Below are 19,327 nucleotides of genomic sequence, written 5' to 3'. Positions count from 1 at the left end.
TTTTTAATTCATCATCGTCACATCTGCAGCGTCACTAAATACTCGGACTCCTTCAGAACCACACGATGTGTTTAAGGACAAATCCAAACCAAACCGTCGGAACCCGCTCTGGGTCGATCATCACATCTAATTCCTGATCCGGATCCTGATCCTGATCCTGATCCTGATCCTGATCCGGATCCGTCGCTGTCGTCAAGATAATGAATCCCCCCAGTGGTCGGTCAACGGATTAATTAGTAATAACATGCTTATCAAGCAGATAATTTAGGAATAACATTATAATGAAAGAGAGCCGAGCTGACCTCTGACCTGTGTTATCTCCCCCCCTCCCCTGCCGTGGCTGGACGAGCACAGACAAACAAACTAACAGCAGGACTCGGGTCAGACACAGTGGAGATGATACCAGAACAACACAGGGTCACACACACGCACACACACGCACACACACGCACACGTCAACGTGAATTTCATGTTTCAGCTCTTTCAGATTTGGTGTGAGCAGAGGCCCGGCAGCCACGGAACAACTCAGGACAAGAGTTGTGGGTGCAGATTTTCAGAGAGCGATCACGTTTTTATTTTGTTCCAACGGTTAAATATCTTCTAGAGGTCAAAGAGTTTATCAGTGAACAGTCGAACGTCACAGGATTTCGTTTGATCAAATCACCATTTTTTAAGTATATTAATCTGTTACTCTACTATTTTTTTTAAAAACTTTTTAAAGCTGTAAATTGTTTTATACTCGCTCACATCGGCTCAGATGTTTAAAGACGACGCTTCACGTGAAAACATAAAAGACAACGAGAGTTTCTCCAAATGTCAGGATGGACCGTAACATTAATTAGAGACGGAGGGGGGGGGGGGTTCCCTTATTTTGAAATGATGCGGTAGAAATTTGGTTCTTGGATATTTCAACGGAAGTTTGACTGAAGTTCGTGACAGTTAGAGAGAAAAAAAAGAAAATCTCGGGGGAATTTCCAGACTCGCAGCTTTTCCAGTTGAGTTGACCCGTCCGCTTGTCACCTCAGTGCTGGACTTCAAGGCAACACACACACACACACACACACACAGAGGGGGGAGGGGGGGTGCTCGGTGGTCAGACAGGGGTGAGTAGGAGATAAATGGAGAAGTTTAATGAGGTTTTTTTTTTCTTTCTCTTGTCCCTCCTCCCTCCCTCTCCTCTCACCCACCGACCGATTCACCGAGGAAAGTCAGTGAAAGTGTTGCATTGTAATTAATGAAGCGTGTGTGTGTGTGTGTGTGTGTGTGTGTGTGTGTGTGTGTGTGTTGTCAGTGCGTCGGGGTGATTTATGAGAGTGTGTTTGTGCCCTTTAGGTCAGCCAAAGTCATGAGTCAGGTCTGGGGTGCCAGGCACAGATCTAGTGTGTGTGTGTGTGTGTGTGTGTGTGTGTGTGTGTGTGTGTGTGTGTGTGTGTGTGTGTGTGTGTGTGTGTGTGTGTGTGTGTGTGTGTGTGTGTGTGTGTGTGTGTGTGTGTGTGTGTGTGTGTGTGTGTGTGTGTGTGTGTGTGTGTGTGTGTGTGTGTGTGGACTTATTTACCTGATGGGTACAAAAAGCGTTTCCCCAGTCATTACATTTTAAGGTGAAGTCATGTTTTCAGGTGTGTCTGTGTTTGTGTGCGTGTGTGTGTACCATCTTGTGTGTGTGTTTGTGTGTACGTGTGTGTGTGTGTGTGTACGTGTGTGTGTGTTTATGAACAATACAGAACTGATTTCTGTTCTCTCTCTCTTTTGTTCTGCTTCTTCTTTTTTTTTTTTTTCAATTTCTAAGGTAGATAAATCCCAAACATCTATAGATGCATCACACACGTGACAGAGACGAGGGTCATGGCAACATTTGATTAGAAATAAAGAGAAAATAATTGGAATAAAAATTGTAGTTTGTCAGACGAATTAGATCTCAGTTTCATAGAAAATGAATGTGTGTGTGTAATATCAGTTCCCCTGCTCACTGTACGTGTGAAGCCAAACTGCAGCTCATTCTTCAGATTCTCTGTGGAGAGACGCAAAAACCTTTCTTGTGACTTTATTGGGACCCGACCAGCAAATACCGCAAATGTAATTTCACATATTCGACCACATTTCTGTAGTGACTTGATTTTGTGTCAAACATCTGTCCTCATCAAAAGCAAATTAGCTTTGGAAAGTAATGACGGGCGTTACACTGTTTGCAAGACGGAGGCGTAAGAATCTAATTTGATCCATTATCATCAGGTTAATGCCCCTTTTCACAGAAAAATGAAAATATCATCATTGTGTCTTTGCAGCCATGTGATGTGTCTGTTCTATTCAAGACTTTCTGTGTGTGTGTGTGTGCGTTGCAGGCTACAGCGCGTTCGACGGCGCCGGCAATTACGGACACACTCCAACGCACCACGGCTCGCAGTTCTCCAACCACTCGTTCAAACACGAAGACGCTTTGACTCAGCAGAACTCGATGGGTGAGTGAGTGTGTGTGTTATGAAATGATATGGTCTTTTTGTCCCGTGTGTGTGTGTGTGTGTGTGTGTGTGTGTGTGTGTGTGTGTGTGTGTTTGTGTGTGTGTGTGTGTGTGTGTGTGTGTGTGTGTGTGTGTGTGTGTGTGTGTGTGTGTGTGTGTGTGTGTGTGTGTGTGTGTGTGTGTGTGTGTGTGTGTGTGTGTGTGTGTGTGTGTGTGTGTGTGTGTGTGTGTGTGTCATCTAAGAGAATTTCACTCTCAGCTATTTGTCTCTTTGTTGTCCAAAGGCAGAAGCTGCAGAAGAAGTGGGGGTTGACATTTCCAAGCTTATCTATTTAAAATATATATATATATATATATATATATTTCCAATATCCACCTTTCTTTAGAGAAAGTGTTTTCACGTGTGCGTGCACAGCTGCGTGTGCGTGGCAGCTCCGTGGCCCTCACCCAGGGACGGTCTTGTCCCTTCATTCTGACGTCTCCGCGGTGACCTCGCCTGTCGGAGGTGTAAATCACCCACATCCTGACTCACCAACTCCCTCGTCTCCTCCTCCTCCTCCTCCTCCTCGCATCCCTCCTTTCATCCGCCCACCTATTCTTTTTTAATCCCTCCCCGTGCAGAGCATTGTTATTGGTCGATATGTAGATGTGTGTGTTTTTGTGAAGCCGCCGCTGTAAATTTAGGCCCGTTTTGTTTTGGGAGCTAACTTTTTTTGGGAGAGAATTGGAGCTGAGAGGGAAAAACATTTTTTGGGGGGGGGGGATGTTTGAGAAATCGTCGAGGGAGCCATTGGCCGCGCTGCCGGGGGAACCTGGGAGATCGGGAACACGAAGCGAAGGCTCTTATATTTGTAGGGGGAGAAGTGGAAGGGGAGGGCGAGAGTTTAAAGGAGATGAGCTATGGAGGAGGTTTAAATTATCTCCTCCGAGGGAGTTGGCCAATGAGTTTACCTTCATCTGCAGACTTTTATAGGAGCGCGTGGACGTACAAATGCATCCGCACGTATATATTTTATAGCGCGCGCGTGTGTGTGTGTGTGTGTGTGTGTCCATTCCCAGTAGGTGAGCAGCAGTATCCCGTACCCCCTCCGGTTTATGGATGCCACACACCGTCAGACAGCTGCACGGGCAGCCAGGCCCTGCTGCTGAGGAACCCTTACAACAGGTAACACACACACACACACACACACACGCACATTAATATCTAATTTTATAACAAACAAACAGAAACAACTGAAGCTGGGGGGCGGGGGGGGGGGGTCCATTGTCGATTGTGTGTTGTGGAGCGGCGGTGGTTCAGGATGCGGTTGTTGGGAACAGGATGTTCACCTTCAGGACAGGTCTGTCTGCCGCTGCCACTTCCTCCTTTCTGACTTCGTCCTCCTTCCTCTGGTGCTGTCGGTCGCAGTGAGCAGTTTGCACGTAGTTCTCTTTCCCCCCGCTCCGGTTCGGAGGCTCTCATATTCTGACGCCAGTTGGTTAATTCGTCGTCCAACGGCAGGACGTCACCTGACACTGGGAGGATTTGAGAAAATAATGAGAAAAATATTTTGGGGAGTAGTTAGTGCTGCCGCTCGCCGCCGACAGAACTTAAAAATAATCATCATTGTCTTACTGTTTTTGTTCATGTAACAATAACTGTGAATTCTGGCTTTGGATCAATTCCACTCGTTATTGCAGCGGAACTCCACGTTTACCATCGTTTACAGCCTCTGATGAATTACTGTGCATCGCCACAACGTTCACGTATTAATAATCCAGACTGTCACAGTTGCCGCAATCAAATCTCCAAATATTTCTCACCTGTCAAAAACGAGTTTTATTCTAAATATGTGAAAATCAAGAGCAATGAGCGGAGGCCGAGGTCAAACGCTCCACAGCGACGTCAGACACCCGTGATTCTGTGATCCGCTCTCGTACAGCAGATGAAGAACGACTGGAAAACTGAGCTTCACAAACATTTTTCCACTCGACAAGGTTCAGGTCTGCGAGGGAGCGGAAAGAAACCACAGCTATGATTCTTCTTCTTCTTCTTCTTCTTCTGGGGGGGGGTCACCGAGCAGCTCCGCTCCCGTCACCGACGTGAGGTCCTGATGAGAGTTATGTAAAGTGTGAAGATCTTCTTCACCGCAGACGTTTGGACTCGTTACAGTCGGAAAAACTCTGGTTTGGACTTTACCAACAACATCGACCGTGGCGATGTTTTCTGTGAGGGAAAAAATGAAATAGACAAAACACGATGTCCTATTTTTTCAGCATTATGCTCCATAAAGTTCTGTCTACCTGTGGACAATGGGCGTCCTCGATTTAAACACAAGTAAAAATCAATTCCTAAAACGACGGGTAACCAGTGCGAGGAGGCGATAATATGTGGAATGTGCTCGTAGTTTCGAGTTCTTGCCAGAACCGAGTAGCTGCTGTGTTTTTTTAAAACTAATTCAAGTGGTTGGTTGATTTCTCAGGAGACGCTCGGCGAACGGCGAGTCGCATTAAAATTCCACGTGGCCGCAGACAAAAGCACCAATGAGAGTTGGCGTGTCATTGAACGAGCGGAACGATCTGATTGGCTGATTTCGTGATATTTGCTAAAAAAAAAAAAGTGTCTCACGATCAAGAATTGCTCCCAAACGTCCGCTGCAGACTGCAGAGGGTAAAGACACAAGGTCAGCTCCGCCTCCAGCTCCGCCTCCAGCTCAGCGCCCGTCTACCTGACGTCTCACTTCCCTCGTTCGTCGTGCAGGAGTCCTCTCATCCCCTACGTCAAAGACAGACTAGTCCCACCGTCACCGTGATGGTACAGTCATTGCAAACTTCTCCTGGGTGGCTCTTAGACTCAAATCGCTCAGCTGACTCCCCTTGTCTTTAAAAAAAATTGTTCTGTCTGCCAACCGCCAACCACCAGGAGCCACTGCACAAGCTCCGCCCCCATGTCTGCCAGTTCACTGCCACCTGCGCGCACCTTTCACAGACGTATTGATGGATCTCACGCGGTCGTCCGTACGCCCCCTCGCCTGTGCGCTCTTCCCCCAAACTGTTTTCTTGTTGTGACGTTTCCAAAGTGAAACATTCCTCACATGCCGCCGCCGCCGCTTTTGTTTCCCGTGGACGGAGGGGCCGAAGGAATCCAGTGTAAAATGCTGCAGCGGGCAGATGCAGTACGAGCGTTTCAGTGTGTGTGTGTGTGTGTGTGTGTGTGTGTGTGTGTGTGTGTGTGTGTGTGTGTGTGTGTGTGTGTGTGTGTGTGTGTGTGTGTGTGTGTGTGTGTGTGTGTGTGTGTGTGTGTGTGTGTGTGTGTGTGTGTGTGTGTGTGTGTGTGTGTGTGTGTGTGTGAGAGAGACATGAGAGATATGAGGGGAGGACACACTGGCTGTCGTCTCAGTCTCAGTCTGAGGGTCTTTTTGGTCATAAACATAACTGATATCTGCTCAGTACTCGCGCGCACACACACACACACACACATACACGGCGCTGGGAATGCTCATACGAGTTGTCTAATCTCGCAGCCTGGTACCAACAGGACTGTATTTACTCTACAGGCCGTCAGCTCGGCCTGCTGGAACAACATGAAATGAAAACACGCTCAAGTCTTATTATTAGAGAGAGAGAGACTGTGTGTGTGTGTCTCTCACCCACACACACACACACACACACACACACACACACACACTCACACACACACTAGGTCTTATCGTAGTAAGAAACCGTATGAAAGTATGTGGAGTGGAGAAACAGCCACACGATGTTCGTGAAACTTCCGACGTAAACCCAAATTGTATTTCTTAATTTTTTTATTTATTTCATGTATCTATATATATATATATATATATATATATATATATATTTAAAAAGTTGCTCATTCAGACATTATTTGAAGTACAGATACAAATAAGCTGTTTTCAGACATGATCTCTGGGAAAGAAATGTCCAGGACCCAATTTTTCCGGAACATTTTTGCCGATCACTCGTGAAGAACGCGGCAGGAGACAATCCGGGTCCGACCCGTTCACACCAACAGGAAAATTCTGTGGCGTCTGGGTCGAGCATGCAGGAGGCGGGACATGACGATACTTCAGATGTGGAGAGCAGTGTTGGGTTCTTTTGCAGTCATCGATGTTTTGGAAAATGTCCGTCGCAACATTTCCGGACCTTTGTGTTGTCACATACTTCAAGCAGACTTGACGATTAGACTGTTTGCCAGTGGTAGATAGACGTGTTTGTTAAAATACATCATGCAAAAGCAGTGGCTCTCCAAGATTTCTGACGGTGTAAATTATTGGTTCGTGCCAATTCAAAAATCATCCTGGTGACTGAGAGTTAATTAGCCAGAATAACGGAGAGATTTCTTTCGGTCACACGTGATGGCGTTGATTCATGATTCTTGAATGACTGTTAGTGGAATATCTGGAAGGAGCCATGAGCCCTTGTTCCGTCATTCATGGAATCCCAGACAATTAATTCCACGAGGCATCTTTTTGAATTTTTTGCTCTTGTGCCACCAGGTTGGCTTCTACTGGCAACTATCGGATGGATTGTCGTCAAAATTTCGTAGGCACATTCGCCGTCTGGTCGCCCAGGAGATGACTTGTGACATCTTTGTGGAGACTCCAGAACAAATGTCCTATGTGATACTTTATGACCAAATAACCCGCGGAACAAACGGCATCGTCTTTTTCTTTTGACGTGTGTCTGCGGTTCGTGAAGTTAGTATTTTCGTTCCGCCCCTCGCGCTAAACCTCCCGGTTTCCTTCTTCTGTTTAGTCCAAAGAGATCACGGTTCACCTGCTGTGGATCAGAGGGGTTTTACCAAGACAGATCCGCTCGACGGCAGAAGATTAGGGACGAAGCAGACGCTTATTTATTCTGAGAAATGTCACGGATGGGTCATTTAAATCTTATCGTTCTATCGTTCCGACGATATTTCAGCAGAAAGAGAAGCACTTGTGCTCGGCTGGGCCCCCCCCCTCGGGCTCTACTGTAAAGTAAGAGCGGCAGGGTACCAGGCACCACATCCACCCCCGTCCAGACCGCTGCGAGCCTGCAGGTGGTGTGATGGAGGGGCTGCGGTGTCAGGGGGTGAGGGCTATAAATCCACAGAGAGTGTGTGTGTGTGTGTGTGTGTGTGCGCGTGCGTGCGTGCGTGCGTGCGTGCGTGCGTGCGTGTGTGTGTGTGTGTGTAGCAGCAGTGTATTTAATCACACGGCAGGTATGATTAATGATTGTGGAGTCTGCTGTGTTTAATGAAAGATGGCTGTTATGGGAGAATGTAGCTTTTCGTGGTGTCTGTCTCAGGCACATTCTTTAAGATTTGCACGTGTGTGTGTGTGTGCGCGTGTGTGCGTGTGCGTGCGCGTGCGTGTGTGTGTGTCCGTGTGTGTGTGTCCGTGTGCGTGCGTGCGTGTGTGTGTGTGTCCGTGTGTGTGCGTGTGTGTGTGTGTGCGTGTGCAACGCAGCAGCTCCACGCAAACGGACGCCGGCGCTCGACGCTGCTCTGGTAAATGACCGTCCAGTCGTCCACGGCACCAGCTCACGTCGCCTCTCTTCTTCTTCTACGTTTCCTCCACAGCGGAGACAATTTATATCAAATGAGCTCTCAGTTGGAGTGTGTCGCATGGAGCCCTGTCAATACACTGGCGTCCACCGTGAAGAGGTAGGAAACTCAACCCACATCCGACGCTCCCTTTGAACAGTCAGTCAGTCAGTCAGTCAGTCAGTCAGTCAGTCAGTCAGTCAGTCAGTCAGTCAGTCAGTGTGACGTTCATGGTGTGTGAGACGGTGGGGAAGCAATGGCCGCCCTGAACAATAACTTTGGTTCTCCATCCAATGATTTCAATTTCTCGCAGCGCAGCAGTCGTGTGTCGGCGGGTCCTCGGTGAGGTCAGAGGTCACAACTGTTGTCAAAGCTATTCCCTTTTTGCAGGTAGCCAGGTGTTGTGGTCATCCTTCAGCTCACCGCATGTTTTCTGCTTAAACTGGATGTTTTTGATTTATTTTATTATTATTTATTTAATTTATGATTCTATGAAATATGTAAGGGAGAGCATCATGTGAATCCAAATCTGAGCAACGATTAATCCAACTGTTGGATGCTTTTTAAAATCGAATCGTAAAACCTACTGGTCTTTTAAAATTTATTTTTAAAAACAATTTTTAAATAAACAATTTGATAAAAAAAATTCCAAAAGAAAAAAGTAATTCTTTATTTATGTGATCCAAAAAGTCTAAAAAACTCTTGACAAACATTTGCGTTACTAGAAGCACACAAACCACGTTGCTAATCACTCAGAGTCAAACAGTAAATATAATATGCAAAGAATAATACGTCAACAGAAATAAATAAAAGATCAGATTCTAATGTGAATTTATGAATCCGTGGGCCGTAGAGTGAACGAAGCTCTTCCAAAAAAGTCCCCCAGAGGTTGTAAAAGTGCCAAAAAGAAAACCAAGAACTTTAAATTTGTCCTCTGTGTGTCGAGCATATTCACCAATCTGTCAATCATGTGGGAGGGAATGTTAAAGTGACACTGGCACCAGACACAAGGTCATGAAGATGCCAAAAAATGATCGTGAGTCATCCACTGGGGACCGAGAATATATCCTGGGAAGTCTGACAAGTACGTGTTGTAACATTTACTTTGGACCAAAATGAGAATTAAATCCAAATCGTGTCCAACTTTTACATCTTAATTCTCCGCATGATGCTGGAGGGTATTGGGTACCGCCTCTTTCAAGTCCAATCACCTGATCGGGCCACATACAGGAACATTCCCGTACATCTCATTCTCACTGTAAAATAGAAACAGAGACACTTTTCAAACCTCAGTCAGCGCCAGCGTCCGCTGTCCGGACGGAGTTAAACCCTCTGTGCGGTGCCGGGTCACCGCGACCTGCCTGGCAACGAGCAGGTCAAACAACAAATACTTTCCATACTCCGAGCCAACGGACGTCGGTCACAGTTAAAAAATGTCCGATTGAGACTCGGATGGACGCGGACGATCGGGGGGAGAAAGGCAGCAATGTCCGTTCTTACTTGGCTGTGAAGACGTACGCGTGTGTGGTTGGATGCAAGCGTCTGCGAATGTGTTTAAATGAGTGAGTTCTTTTCGTTTCAACGGCGTCTGGCTGTGCTGGTGTTTCTCTGTGCGTCTCTCTCTCTCTCTCTCTCTCTCTCTCTCTCTCTCGGGAGGAGGGAGGAGGAGGAGGAGGAGGACGGAGTCAGCAGGGAGATAAAGAGGGAGCGGGGAGGCGAGGAAGAGGAAGTGTAGGGGAGTTTAACCCGGAGAGGAAGAGCGAGATAGGCCCATTCCAAGTCTTCAACGCTGGACGTCACATCACCACATTATGTTGTAACGCCTTCATTTGTAGCTGCAACTCTATGCTTGGCAGTGTTGCAACAGATCAGCAAGGAACATTTTTTTTAACCGTACTATGAATTGTGGGTAATTCCCCTCAAGTTTTGCAGACTTTTGCAGGGAAATGCGCTTGTGTTGTTTTCTGGCCTAAAGTGAGATGTGTCATCGCAGCCGGTTAGCTTAGCGTAGCGTAAATACTGACGACCGCTCGTCTGAAGTTTTCAAAGAAAAATCCAGTTGCCAGCAAATTGAAATAAAAAATTAACACTTTATACTTTGTTTGTTCATCACATACAAAAACTGTAAGTGTAAATATGATAAGCTGTGGTTTTATATGGACAGAGCGAAGTTAGCGGTTTCTTGTTCCCAGTCCTATTTGCGCGACACAAGCTAACTAGCTGCTATCTGTAGCCTTACATTAAACAGCCATAACAGTGATATCATTCCTCACATTTAACTCTCAGCAAGAGAGTGATGAAGCTTATTAACCAAACAGTTTTTTTAATTCATCACATATAGTTGTTGTAGTATCTTATTTTATAATCGCCGTGTTGACTTAAGTTCGCTAGTCTAGTTAGCCTAAGGTTAGCTAGTCAAGTCTAGTTATTGCACTGCAAGTTCACCAAAGTCTTTGTATAAAAACCTTTGTTTTGATGGAAATGAAGCTCAGTCACAACAAAATGATGTAAATATGGAATTTAGATTCATCAACACAAACTGCTGCTCTCTGCTAAAAACGTGTTCCCAGTTGCTGTGGCGTGTTCGCTGAACCACAAACATTTAGACTCCTGAACTACACTGAGGAGATTGTCTGTTGGATGGAGATAAAGGAGTCCCTGCGTCCTGACTTTTATATAAGTAATATTTAAATACATTTATAAAATGATAAAGGAGCATTCAGTCTAATTCACAAGGTGAATACCGCTGACGTGGCCTTGGCGTCTCTCCTCCTGCACGTGGGGAAAAAACGGGAGGCGGACAAAGAAGCACCTCATTGCCGCCGGGCCGTTTAGCTGAGCGCTCCCACTGCCGCAGCGCAGGACATGCAAAAGTTTTTGGTTGGACGGGCTGAAATATGACATGTCAAAGACAGGAGCTTTTTGTTTCCCCGTGTTATCATAAGCAGATACGGGAGGCAGCGCCGGCAGCTGCGTCGCACAGAGAAGGTTTTGTCCTGCTCTCAGAGTCGGAGTGAAAAACACGAAGAGCTATTTGTGTCATTCATTGTGCTGTACATCTATTGTAATGATACAGTGATTACTTTATTATTAATGAATATTTTTAACATTTTAGTTTCTACTCAACTTTCGGTTTCAGCTTCTCAAAGATTAGTTGAAAGTACATTTTTAAGTTTCGTAAATCTAATATTTTTGCATTTTTTTGCAATGAAAAAGAAGCACTTTGAATATTTCACTTTGGGCTCTGGGAACTTGTGATTGACATTTTGCACATTAATTTGGCACAATAACTTTTAGATTTTCATTTTGTACAAGCAGAGACATCCAGGGTTCAGCTTGATATACGGAGATCTGGCAAAAGAAAGAATGAAAATCTATTGTAAATCCTCCACACGAGCCACATCTCCACAGTGAGTCTGCAAAGTCTGTGTTTTGCATCACGGGTCGAATATGACACGTGAAGATGTTTGAGTAACGACGTCTCCCCGTCCTCACTGTACCAGCTGGTCACGCGCCGCATATATATCCGCCAATGTTTGTTACAATGTATGAATTTACGGCTCGGTAATCTTGCTCTTCCACCCAATTTCTGGGCAAAATTCTTTGAAATGAATAGTTGTGTCCCCTTGAACATTTGATCCACTGCACAGCGTTGATTTTTCTCACGGTCAAGTGGAGGAACTTGTTTAACTGACTGAGTAAATCACCATTGTCATTTGTCTCTCTCTCTCTTTGTGTCGGCAGCCACGCAACAGGCTACGACAGCGACCCCAACACGCCCATGGTGTACAGCTGCAGCACGCAGTACCGCATACACACACACGGAGTCTTCAGGGGCTTACAGGTAGGCACCTGAACTACACGCTCCGTTCCACTGACTTCCTGGTTCACTGTCGAGAGGCCCGTCGCGAGGTCGCGCCGACCTTCTGTCTGCACGTGCTGCTGTTGGCGCACATGGGCAGCGCCAGGACCGGGACGTACACATGCACGTCCGAACATCCATGTAACAATCACTGGAGGAAAAACGAGTTAAAATAACAAATAGGATTTGCTTTTTAAATATATTTTTAATGAGTGGGCTGAAAGAGATGAGCGCTGCAGAGGCTGATACAAGAACCAGGCTACGTGAAGAGGAAACGCTGACATGTAGCAGAGCAGAGATTTGGAAACACACACACACACACACACACACACACACACACACACACACAAACATGTGTGTCTACAAGGGAACACACACAAATATGTTAGATACACACATACACCAAGATTCTTTTAAAGGCAGCCCTTAAGGCCAAGAGGAATCTTTTTCCACAAATCCATTAGCAGTGGAGAAACACACACACGCACACACACACACACACACACACACACACACACACACACACGCACGAACACACACTGGGGGTTACACTGGGTAAAGAAACAGTTTCCATACAAGGATCCCGTATGTTAATAAATCATTAGATTTTAATTATTGTCTGTCAGCAGCTCTGGACGACAGGGTGCAGAGATTCTCCAGACCTTCTCCAAAGTCCACAGCAGGACTTCTGGAGATTTGTCTTTCTTCTCTTTTTTTTGGGGGGGGGGGGGGGGGGCTGCTCCATTATTCACCCTGCGTCTTGTCTTTCCTATGCCCCTCCACCCCCCCAAAAATCGGACAAATGAACTGAATGAAACACATGTAAGAGGTCTGGCTCGGCGCAAAACAATGAAAACAATCCTCACTCTTGTGCTCTTTTAAAGTTTAATTTAAGAGCTGCTAAGATGTCAGATGACAGCCCCCATTTTTATTAAAGGGGTTACACTTACAGTTCACAGCTGCGGAATATTACTCGCCATTGATATTAGTTAATGGCCAGCAAGTCCCCATGTAATCACGATTACTGAATGACATACAATCATATAAAATATGTTGATCTCTCATTAAATTTACCAGCAAACCCTCAGGATTTTTCTGCTGACAGGTGAATAAGAAAACTCAAATATGGAGCCTCACAATGTAAATAAAGGATCACATAAAATTACAATAATATACGCCATAGAATAATCACTGCATTAGCGAGCTCAGCAATGCGCTGCTATATTTTTACGCGGCCACCATAAGTGGTCCCTCCTCCTCCATCAATAGATGCTAACTGTGCTAATTACAACAGTCTGTCTTGCCGTTGTGCTAAAGAGAGGAAACGAAGAGCAGATGGCGGTGGGCGGGCGCGGTGACATAAATTCAGAGGTAGAGTGGTAAAGAAGTGGAAACATCTGAAAAGAAGAGAAGATGGAGAGATATGAGGAAGCACAAGGGAAACCCTGAAAGGTCTTTCTGCAGGGTGGACAAATGTAGAAATAGGAGAAATATAGGTCATGGAATGGATTTCAAAAATAAGAACATTAGAAAAGAAAGAGAAACTAAAATAGAAAAATCAAGAATTTATTTATTTTTTGCTCGACCATGTGTTATTTCCTGTTGTGCAGCCGTGTCTGCAGCGAGCGGGGGGGGGGGGGCTCTGTCTAACAGGCGTGACTAACAGCTCCCACCGGGCCGCAGTCAGTGTGGGGTCACTTTACCGCTAATTCACATCTAATGAATATTTGACCATTTTTATTATAATGATCCCCGAGAGCCAGACACGTCACACGACGTACTTATTAACACGCGGCACAGATTTAAGTGCCTATTCCCTGTTATTGATTGGGGTCATTTTTTTATTTCTTTAAGTTATTGAATAATTTTTTTTGTTTAAAAAAAGAAAGAAATATATATATATGTATATAAATTATAACAAGTATTTTAAAAATATTTTCTCGTATTTCAAAATGTATTATTATTATTATTGTTATTATAAGTTTACCAGTTAACTGCCAGAAGGTGGCGATAATACAACTAAAAGCTGGTTTGCCAACCACCAATAAACAGCAGAAGAAGAGGAAAACGTAGGAGAAGATGAAGGGGAAGAAGAAGAATGCATCTGCCACAATTTAAAGCTGTTTTAGTTTTCATGCTTGAAATGCGTTGACGTCAATTCTGCATCATGTGGTTTGACCTAAAATGAGTGTTTTTGTTTGTGTGTGTGTGTGTGTGTGCGTGTGTGTGTGCGTGTGTGTGCGTGCAGGACGTGAGGCGGGTGCCCAGCATCGCTCCAGCCCTCGTGCGGTCCGAGACCAGCGAGAAGCGTCCGTTCATGTGCGCCTACCCCGGATGCAACAAGCGCTACTTCAAGCTGTCTCACCTGCAGATGCACAGTCGCAAACACACAGGTGAAGAAAAAAAGAAAAAGAACCCCAGAATGTTCCCCATGTTCCCAGAAGCACAGTTCCTGTCACCGTCACGTCTCTGTTTCACTCCGACAGTCTGTTTGGCTTCAGGACCAGAACAAAGTTCAAGCTTCAGGAGTTTCATGTTTTTCCATTGGCCTCAATGTTTTTTTTCCCTTATCTGCGTCTTGCCAGAGACGACTTCCTGCTTTGTAAAAATAAAGAAATCCCTTTGACTTTTCCAGTCGACTCTGCCTTCGGCGGCAGCCAAGAGAGCGACCTCACGGCAGCCGAGTCAAAACTGAACGACGGTACCGACGGCCTCCGCGTAAACGGCCGGCAACAAATGTCCACATCTGAGATTTGAGAAAGCTGACAAGAATTACAAGATTATGAGGGATATATTTTCTATCGGGGCTGCAGTGGTTAGCACCTTCGCCTCACAGCAAGAAGGTTCTGGGTTCGAATCCCGGTTCAACCAGGGCCTTTCTGTGTGGAGTTTGCATGTTCTCCCCGTGTGTGCGTGGGTTCTCTCCGGGTTCTCCGTCTTCCTCCCACAGTCCAGAGACATGCAGAATGGGGTCAGGTTCATTGGAGACTCTAGATTGACCGTAGGTGTGAATGTGAGAGTGAATGGTTGTCCGTCTCTGTATGTGGCCCTGTGATAGGTTGACGACCTGTCCAGGGTGAACCCCGCCTCTCGCCCAATGTCAGCTGGGATTGGCTCCAGCCCCCCGAGACCCTTAAATGGATAAAGCGGTAGACGATGAATGAATGAATGATATTTTCTATCGACTAATGGTTTCAGCTCTACCGGACGACCGCAGTGTGTCATGGTCTACGAAATTTGACCTTTGTACCTTTGTTTTCCTATGGATGTGAGTGTGTGAGTGTGTGTGTGAGTGTGTGTGTGTGTGTGTGTGTGTGTGTGTCAGAGAGAGACATCTGTGGCGTCCTAAGGGATCAAATCAATCAAACTCTTGTCTCCGTCCAGGGGAGAAACCCTACCAGTGTGACTTCACAGACTGCGGCCGGAGGTTTTCCCGCTCAGACCAGCTCAAGCGACACCAGAGGAGACACACAGGTTCGACCTCTTCTCACCCACTCTGTCTTATTGTCTTCAGTTTCAGTCTCTACAGCCTTTTGCCCTCACTACTCCGCCCCGTCGCCGCTGTTTGCATGGCAGCCATGTTGCGGGCGACGCAGCCTCCCTGAAGGGCACGGTTTGCATTGTTTTTGTCCGCGTACGGCGGTGCACTACACCGACTACCCCTCGTGATGAAGTTACTAGAGGCTGGCAAAAACTTTGGAATGGCTTCCATGCCTGCAAGCGTCTGCTCTACTGTATTTTTCTATCTCCCTGTTTGTGTGTGTGTGTGTGTGTGTGTTAATGTATGTGTGTGTGTGTGTGTGTGTGAACTTTTTTTTTGTTTGTGTTGAACGTGTGTGTGTGTGTGTGTGTGTGTGGGTGTGTGTGTGTGTGTGTGTGTGTGTGTGTGTGTGTGTGTGTGTGTGTGTGTGTGTGTGTGTGTGTGTGTGTGTGTGTGTGTGTGTGTGTGTGTGTGTGTGTGTGTGTGTGTGTGTGTGTGTACTGTATACGTGTGTAGGAGTTAAACCCTTCCAATGCGAGACGTGTGAGAGAAAGTTCTCTCGGTCTGACCACCTTAAGACACACACCCGGACTCATACAGGTAAAACAAGTGCGTAAACTTTTATTTTTCCATTTCTACCTCATCCATTTGATGTTTACATATATACCTATATACATATATATATATATATATATATATATATATATATATATATATATATATATATACAGTTGTTGTGCAAAGATCAAAAGTAAAGTAATTTTATAGTGTATAGTTTTTGTACGCTCACGAGCACTTTATTAGAAACACCATCCTTCAGCCTCAGTGCTTTGTTTTGCTTCACGTGGACGAGACGACATCACATCGTGTCTGCAGATTCGTCAGCTCGATATTCATGCCGCATATCCATAATAAGAATCTGGTGACTGAACTTACTGTCACGCTCATGAAAACGGTTTGAGACCAGCTTTGCCTTGTGGCGACTTGAGGGGCATCGTCCTGCTGGGAGTTGTGAAACCGTGGCCATGGACGGATCAACGTGGTCAAGAATCATCCGCTACGCTTTAGTTCTAAAACGCATCGCTGCTGCTACGGTTACGCCCGCCGTCCACGCTACCCTGAGGCGTTCGAGAGCCAAAAACGAAGATGTTTTGAAACGCTGCTCGCCCAAATGTAGTTTCGAATCTCTGAGGCTGCGTCGCAATACGGACGATCGAAAAACTGAGACGTTCGTAAAAAAGATGACGCAGTCGCCCGTATTCGCTTTCTGATTGGTTCTTATCGGTCGCGACTCGACGACCGGGGAACATTCAAAACGTAGTAAACATCTTCTAGCTCCTCCTCCTCCTCCTCCGCGTGGCTCCAAGAGAAGAAGTCCCTCGTCTCGCTTTTAACCAATCGTTTCTCGTTCGTCGTATTTTCTGTAACTGAGCGACCAACTGCAGAGTAGACGATCTGCTTCCTGTTCACACCGAACTGCACATGCTCGGTGTACGTGAGCGGTCCAACCAGTCCTCCAACTCATACCACGACCGACGTCGACCATTTCTTAAATAGTGATTGCTCCGCCTCAGAGCATCGTGGGCTTTAAACGCATGGTTGATGGGCTTTTCATGGTGTGGGTGATGGTGAGGGTCAGGGTGGCATGGCAGGGTCAGGGGTCAGGGGTCAGGGGTCAGATATACGGATCAGGCTTCGTCTTCCGAGTCCTCGCCCGATCAGTCGGTGGGTCTGCGTCACTGCGGCCCTCAGGTGTCTGTTGTTGGCCGACAGGAGAGGAAGCTGACGTGCTCCTGACTGATGATTTAATCATCGCGCTGCTGCCACATGATCCATTGGATGCTGGTATGAACAAGCAGATGTTCAGGTGTTTCTGACAAAGTGCTGAGTGCGTGTCAACATATATATACTATTACTTTATTTTTTGCTCATACGGACGACATACATATCCCATTCAGTGTACGATCGGCACAATAATCTAATACTTCTCTTCTACCCGTCCTCTGTCCATCCGTCCCACCTCCCTCCCTCTCTCTCTCTCTCTCTCTCTCTCTCTCCCTCTCTCCCTCTCTCTCTCTCTCTGTCTCTCTCTCCCCCTCTCTCCCTCTCTCTCTCTCCCTCTCTCCCTCTCTCTCTCTGTCTCTCTCTCTCTCTCTCTCTCTCTCTCTCTCTCTCTCTCTCTCTCTCCCTCTCTCTCCCTCTCTCTGTCTCAGGTGAGAAGCCGTTCAACTGCCGGTGGCCAAACTGTCAGAAGAAGTTCGCCCGGAGCGACGAGCTGGTGCGACACCACAACATGCACCAGAGGAACCTCACCAAGCTCCAGCTCGCCATTTGAGCCCCCCCCCGCCCTCGCGTCCGGCCCCCGCATTAAGCTTTTTAAACGTCTGGGTTACATCTTGCGCTTATACTCTCTGGTGACGCTGTCGTGCACCTGCGAAGACCAGCCTCCGTGAAAAGTCACCAGTATGTTTTCAGCCGTTAAATTCCAGTTCCAAAGTCGACACTGAGAAGCAAAATCGTTGATTTTCAAAGGAACAACTGGTAGAATTCTGTATTTTCCAAACAAAGTTTCCAGCAAATCCCACCGAAACTAACAATGTGAGAAGAATGTGTGTGTCCCTCAGCTCAATTCAATAAGACCACAATCTTGACGGCACGGAAGAGCATTAGCGCCAGACGTAAGAAAGAATAATGAGATGAGGAAGATTTTTTTTATCTTGCATCTCGGGAATAAAGTCGAAATACTATATTATTAAAATTTGTGTCCCGGAAGCACTTTTCATCAGCGCCTGACAACCGGACGTTGATGTTCTGTTAGCCAGTTCGCTAGGCTAACGCTAGCTGCTAACCAAGTTGTAAAGATATTATGATAGACCGGCTGAATCTGGGAGAAACGACGCGGTGACGACGGGTGTTTGCACGTGAACGTCGACGTGCGTCCCGACGCGACGACGTTCGATCGCAAACGACCGTTAATGAGTTCCGAGAACCGCGCAGTTACCGAAGCTAGCGTAGCTTCGCTAACGCTAGTTAACGTGGACATGGACGTGTGACAGCTGAACTGGAACCACAACACGGACGGTTAGGGACATTTCAACTTGAATCTCGACATTTCAACTCTATTTTTAGACATTTCAACTTTAATCCGACATTTCAACTTTATTTTTAGACATTTCAATTTTATTCTCGACATTTCAACTTTAATCCGACATTTCAACTTTATTTTTAGACATTTCAATTTTATTCTCGACATTTCAACTTTATTTTTCGACATTTCAACTTTAATCCGACATTTCAACTTTATTTTTAGACATTTCACTTTTATTCTCGACATTACAACTTTAATCTCAATATTTCAACTTTATTCTCGACATTTCAACTTTAATCTCGACATTACAACTTTAATCTCAATATTTCAACTTTAATCCGACATTTCAACTTTATTCTCAACATTTCAACTTTAATCCAACATTTCAACTTTATTCTCAACATTTCAACTTTAGTCTCGACATTTCAACTTTATTCTCGACATTTCAACTTTATTTTTCGACATTTCAACTTTAATCCGACATTTCAACTTTATTTTTAGACATTTCAATTTTATTCTCGACATTACAACTTTAATCTCGACATTACAACTTTAATCTCAATATTTCAACTTTAATCGGACATTTCAACTTTATTCTCGACATTTCAACTTTATTCTCGACATTTCAACTGTAATCGGACATTTCGACTTCATTCTCGAAATGTTAAATGAATAAAAAAGAAATCTTCCCGCTCATTCTTTCTTCTTCTTTTGCCCTAATACTCTTCCGTAGTGCAGTCATGGTCAAATTAGACACTTTTTTTTTTTTTGCATCAATATTTTTTTACTTTTCTTTTTCTTTACTGTTTCTTGTCTTGTTGCCTTTTGAAGATATAAATTGTACAAAATGGATCAAAAAGACTTTTCACGAATATTTCTCTTCAATAAAGACTAAAACATTTTAGGGCCCGAC

General features: G+C 45.4%; 1 protein-coding gene across 8 annotated transcripts in view; it reads left to right on the top strand.

The window, feature by feature from the left end:
* Positions 1 to 18,498, top strand: part of wt1a (WT1 transcription factor a) — a 43,820-nt gene extending 25,322 nt beyond the window's left edge. Inside the window, exons 6-13 of one of the 8 annotated variants that reach the window (XM_047333205.1) lie at positions 2,340 to 2,456; positions 3,519 to 3,621; positions 8,020 to 8,103; positions 11,728 to 11,827; positions 14,094 to 14,238; positions 15,230 to 15,319; positions 15,843 to 15,926; positions 17,540 to 18,498. In XM_047333205.1, coding sequence (XP_047189161.1) covers positions 2,340 to 2,456; positions 3,519 to 3,621; positions 8,020 to 8,103; positions 11,728 to 11,827; positions 14,094 to 14,238; positions 15,230 to 15,319; positions 15,843 to 15,926; positions 17,540 to 17,661 — 845 coding nt within the window. In that variant the 3' untranslated portion in view covers positions 17,662 to 18,498. Of the gene's footprint in view, positions 1 to 2,339; positions 2,457 to 3,515; positions 3,622 to 7,512; positions 7,530 to 8,019; positions 8,104 to 11,727; positions 11,828 to 14,093; positions 14,239 to 15,229; positions 15,320 to 15,842; positions 15,936 to 17,539 lie in introns of those variants that run through there. The other 7 variants (XM_047333202.1, XM_047333203.1, XM_047333204.1 and 4 more) reach the window with 7 other exon arrangements.
* The last annotated feature ends 829 nt before the right edge of the window (positions 18,499 to 19,327 follow it).

Source organism: Scophthalmus maximus, chromosome 7, assembly GCF_022379125.1.
Source record: "Scophthalmus maximus strain ysfricsl-2021 chromosome 7, ASM2237912v1, whole genome shotgun sequence".
Lineage (NCBI taxonomy): Eukaryota > Metazoa > Chordata > Actinopteri > Pleuronectiformes > Scophthalmidae > Scophthalmus > Scophthalmus maximus.
This window is presented reverse-complemented; position numbering and strand designations above follow the sequence as displayed.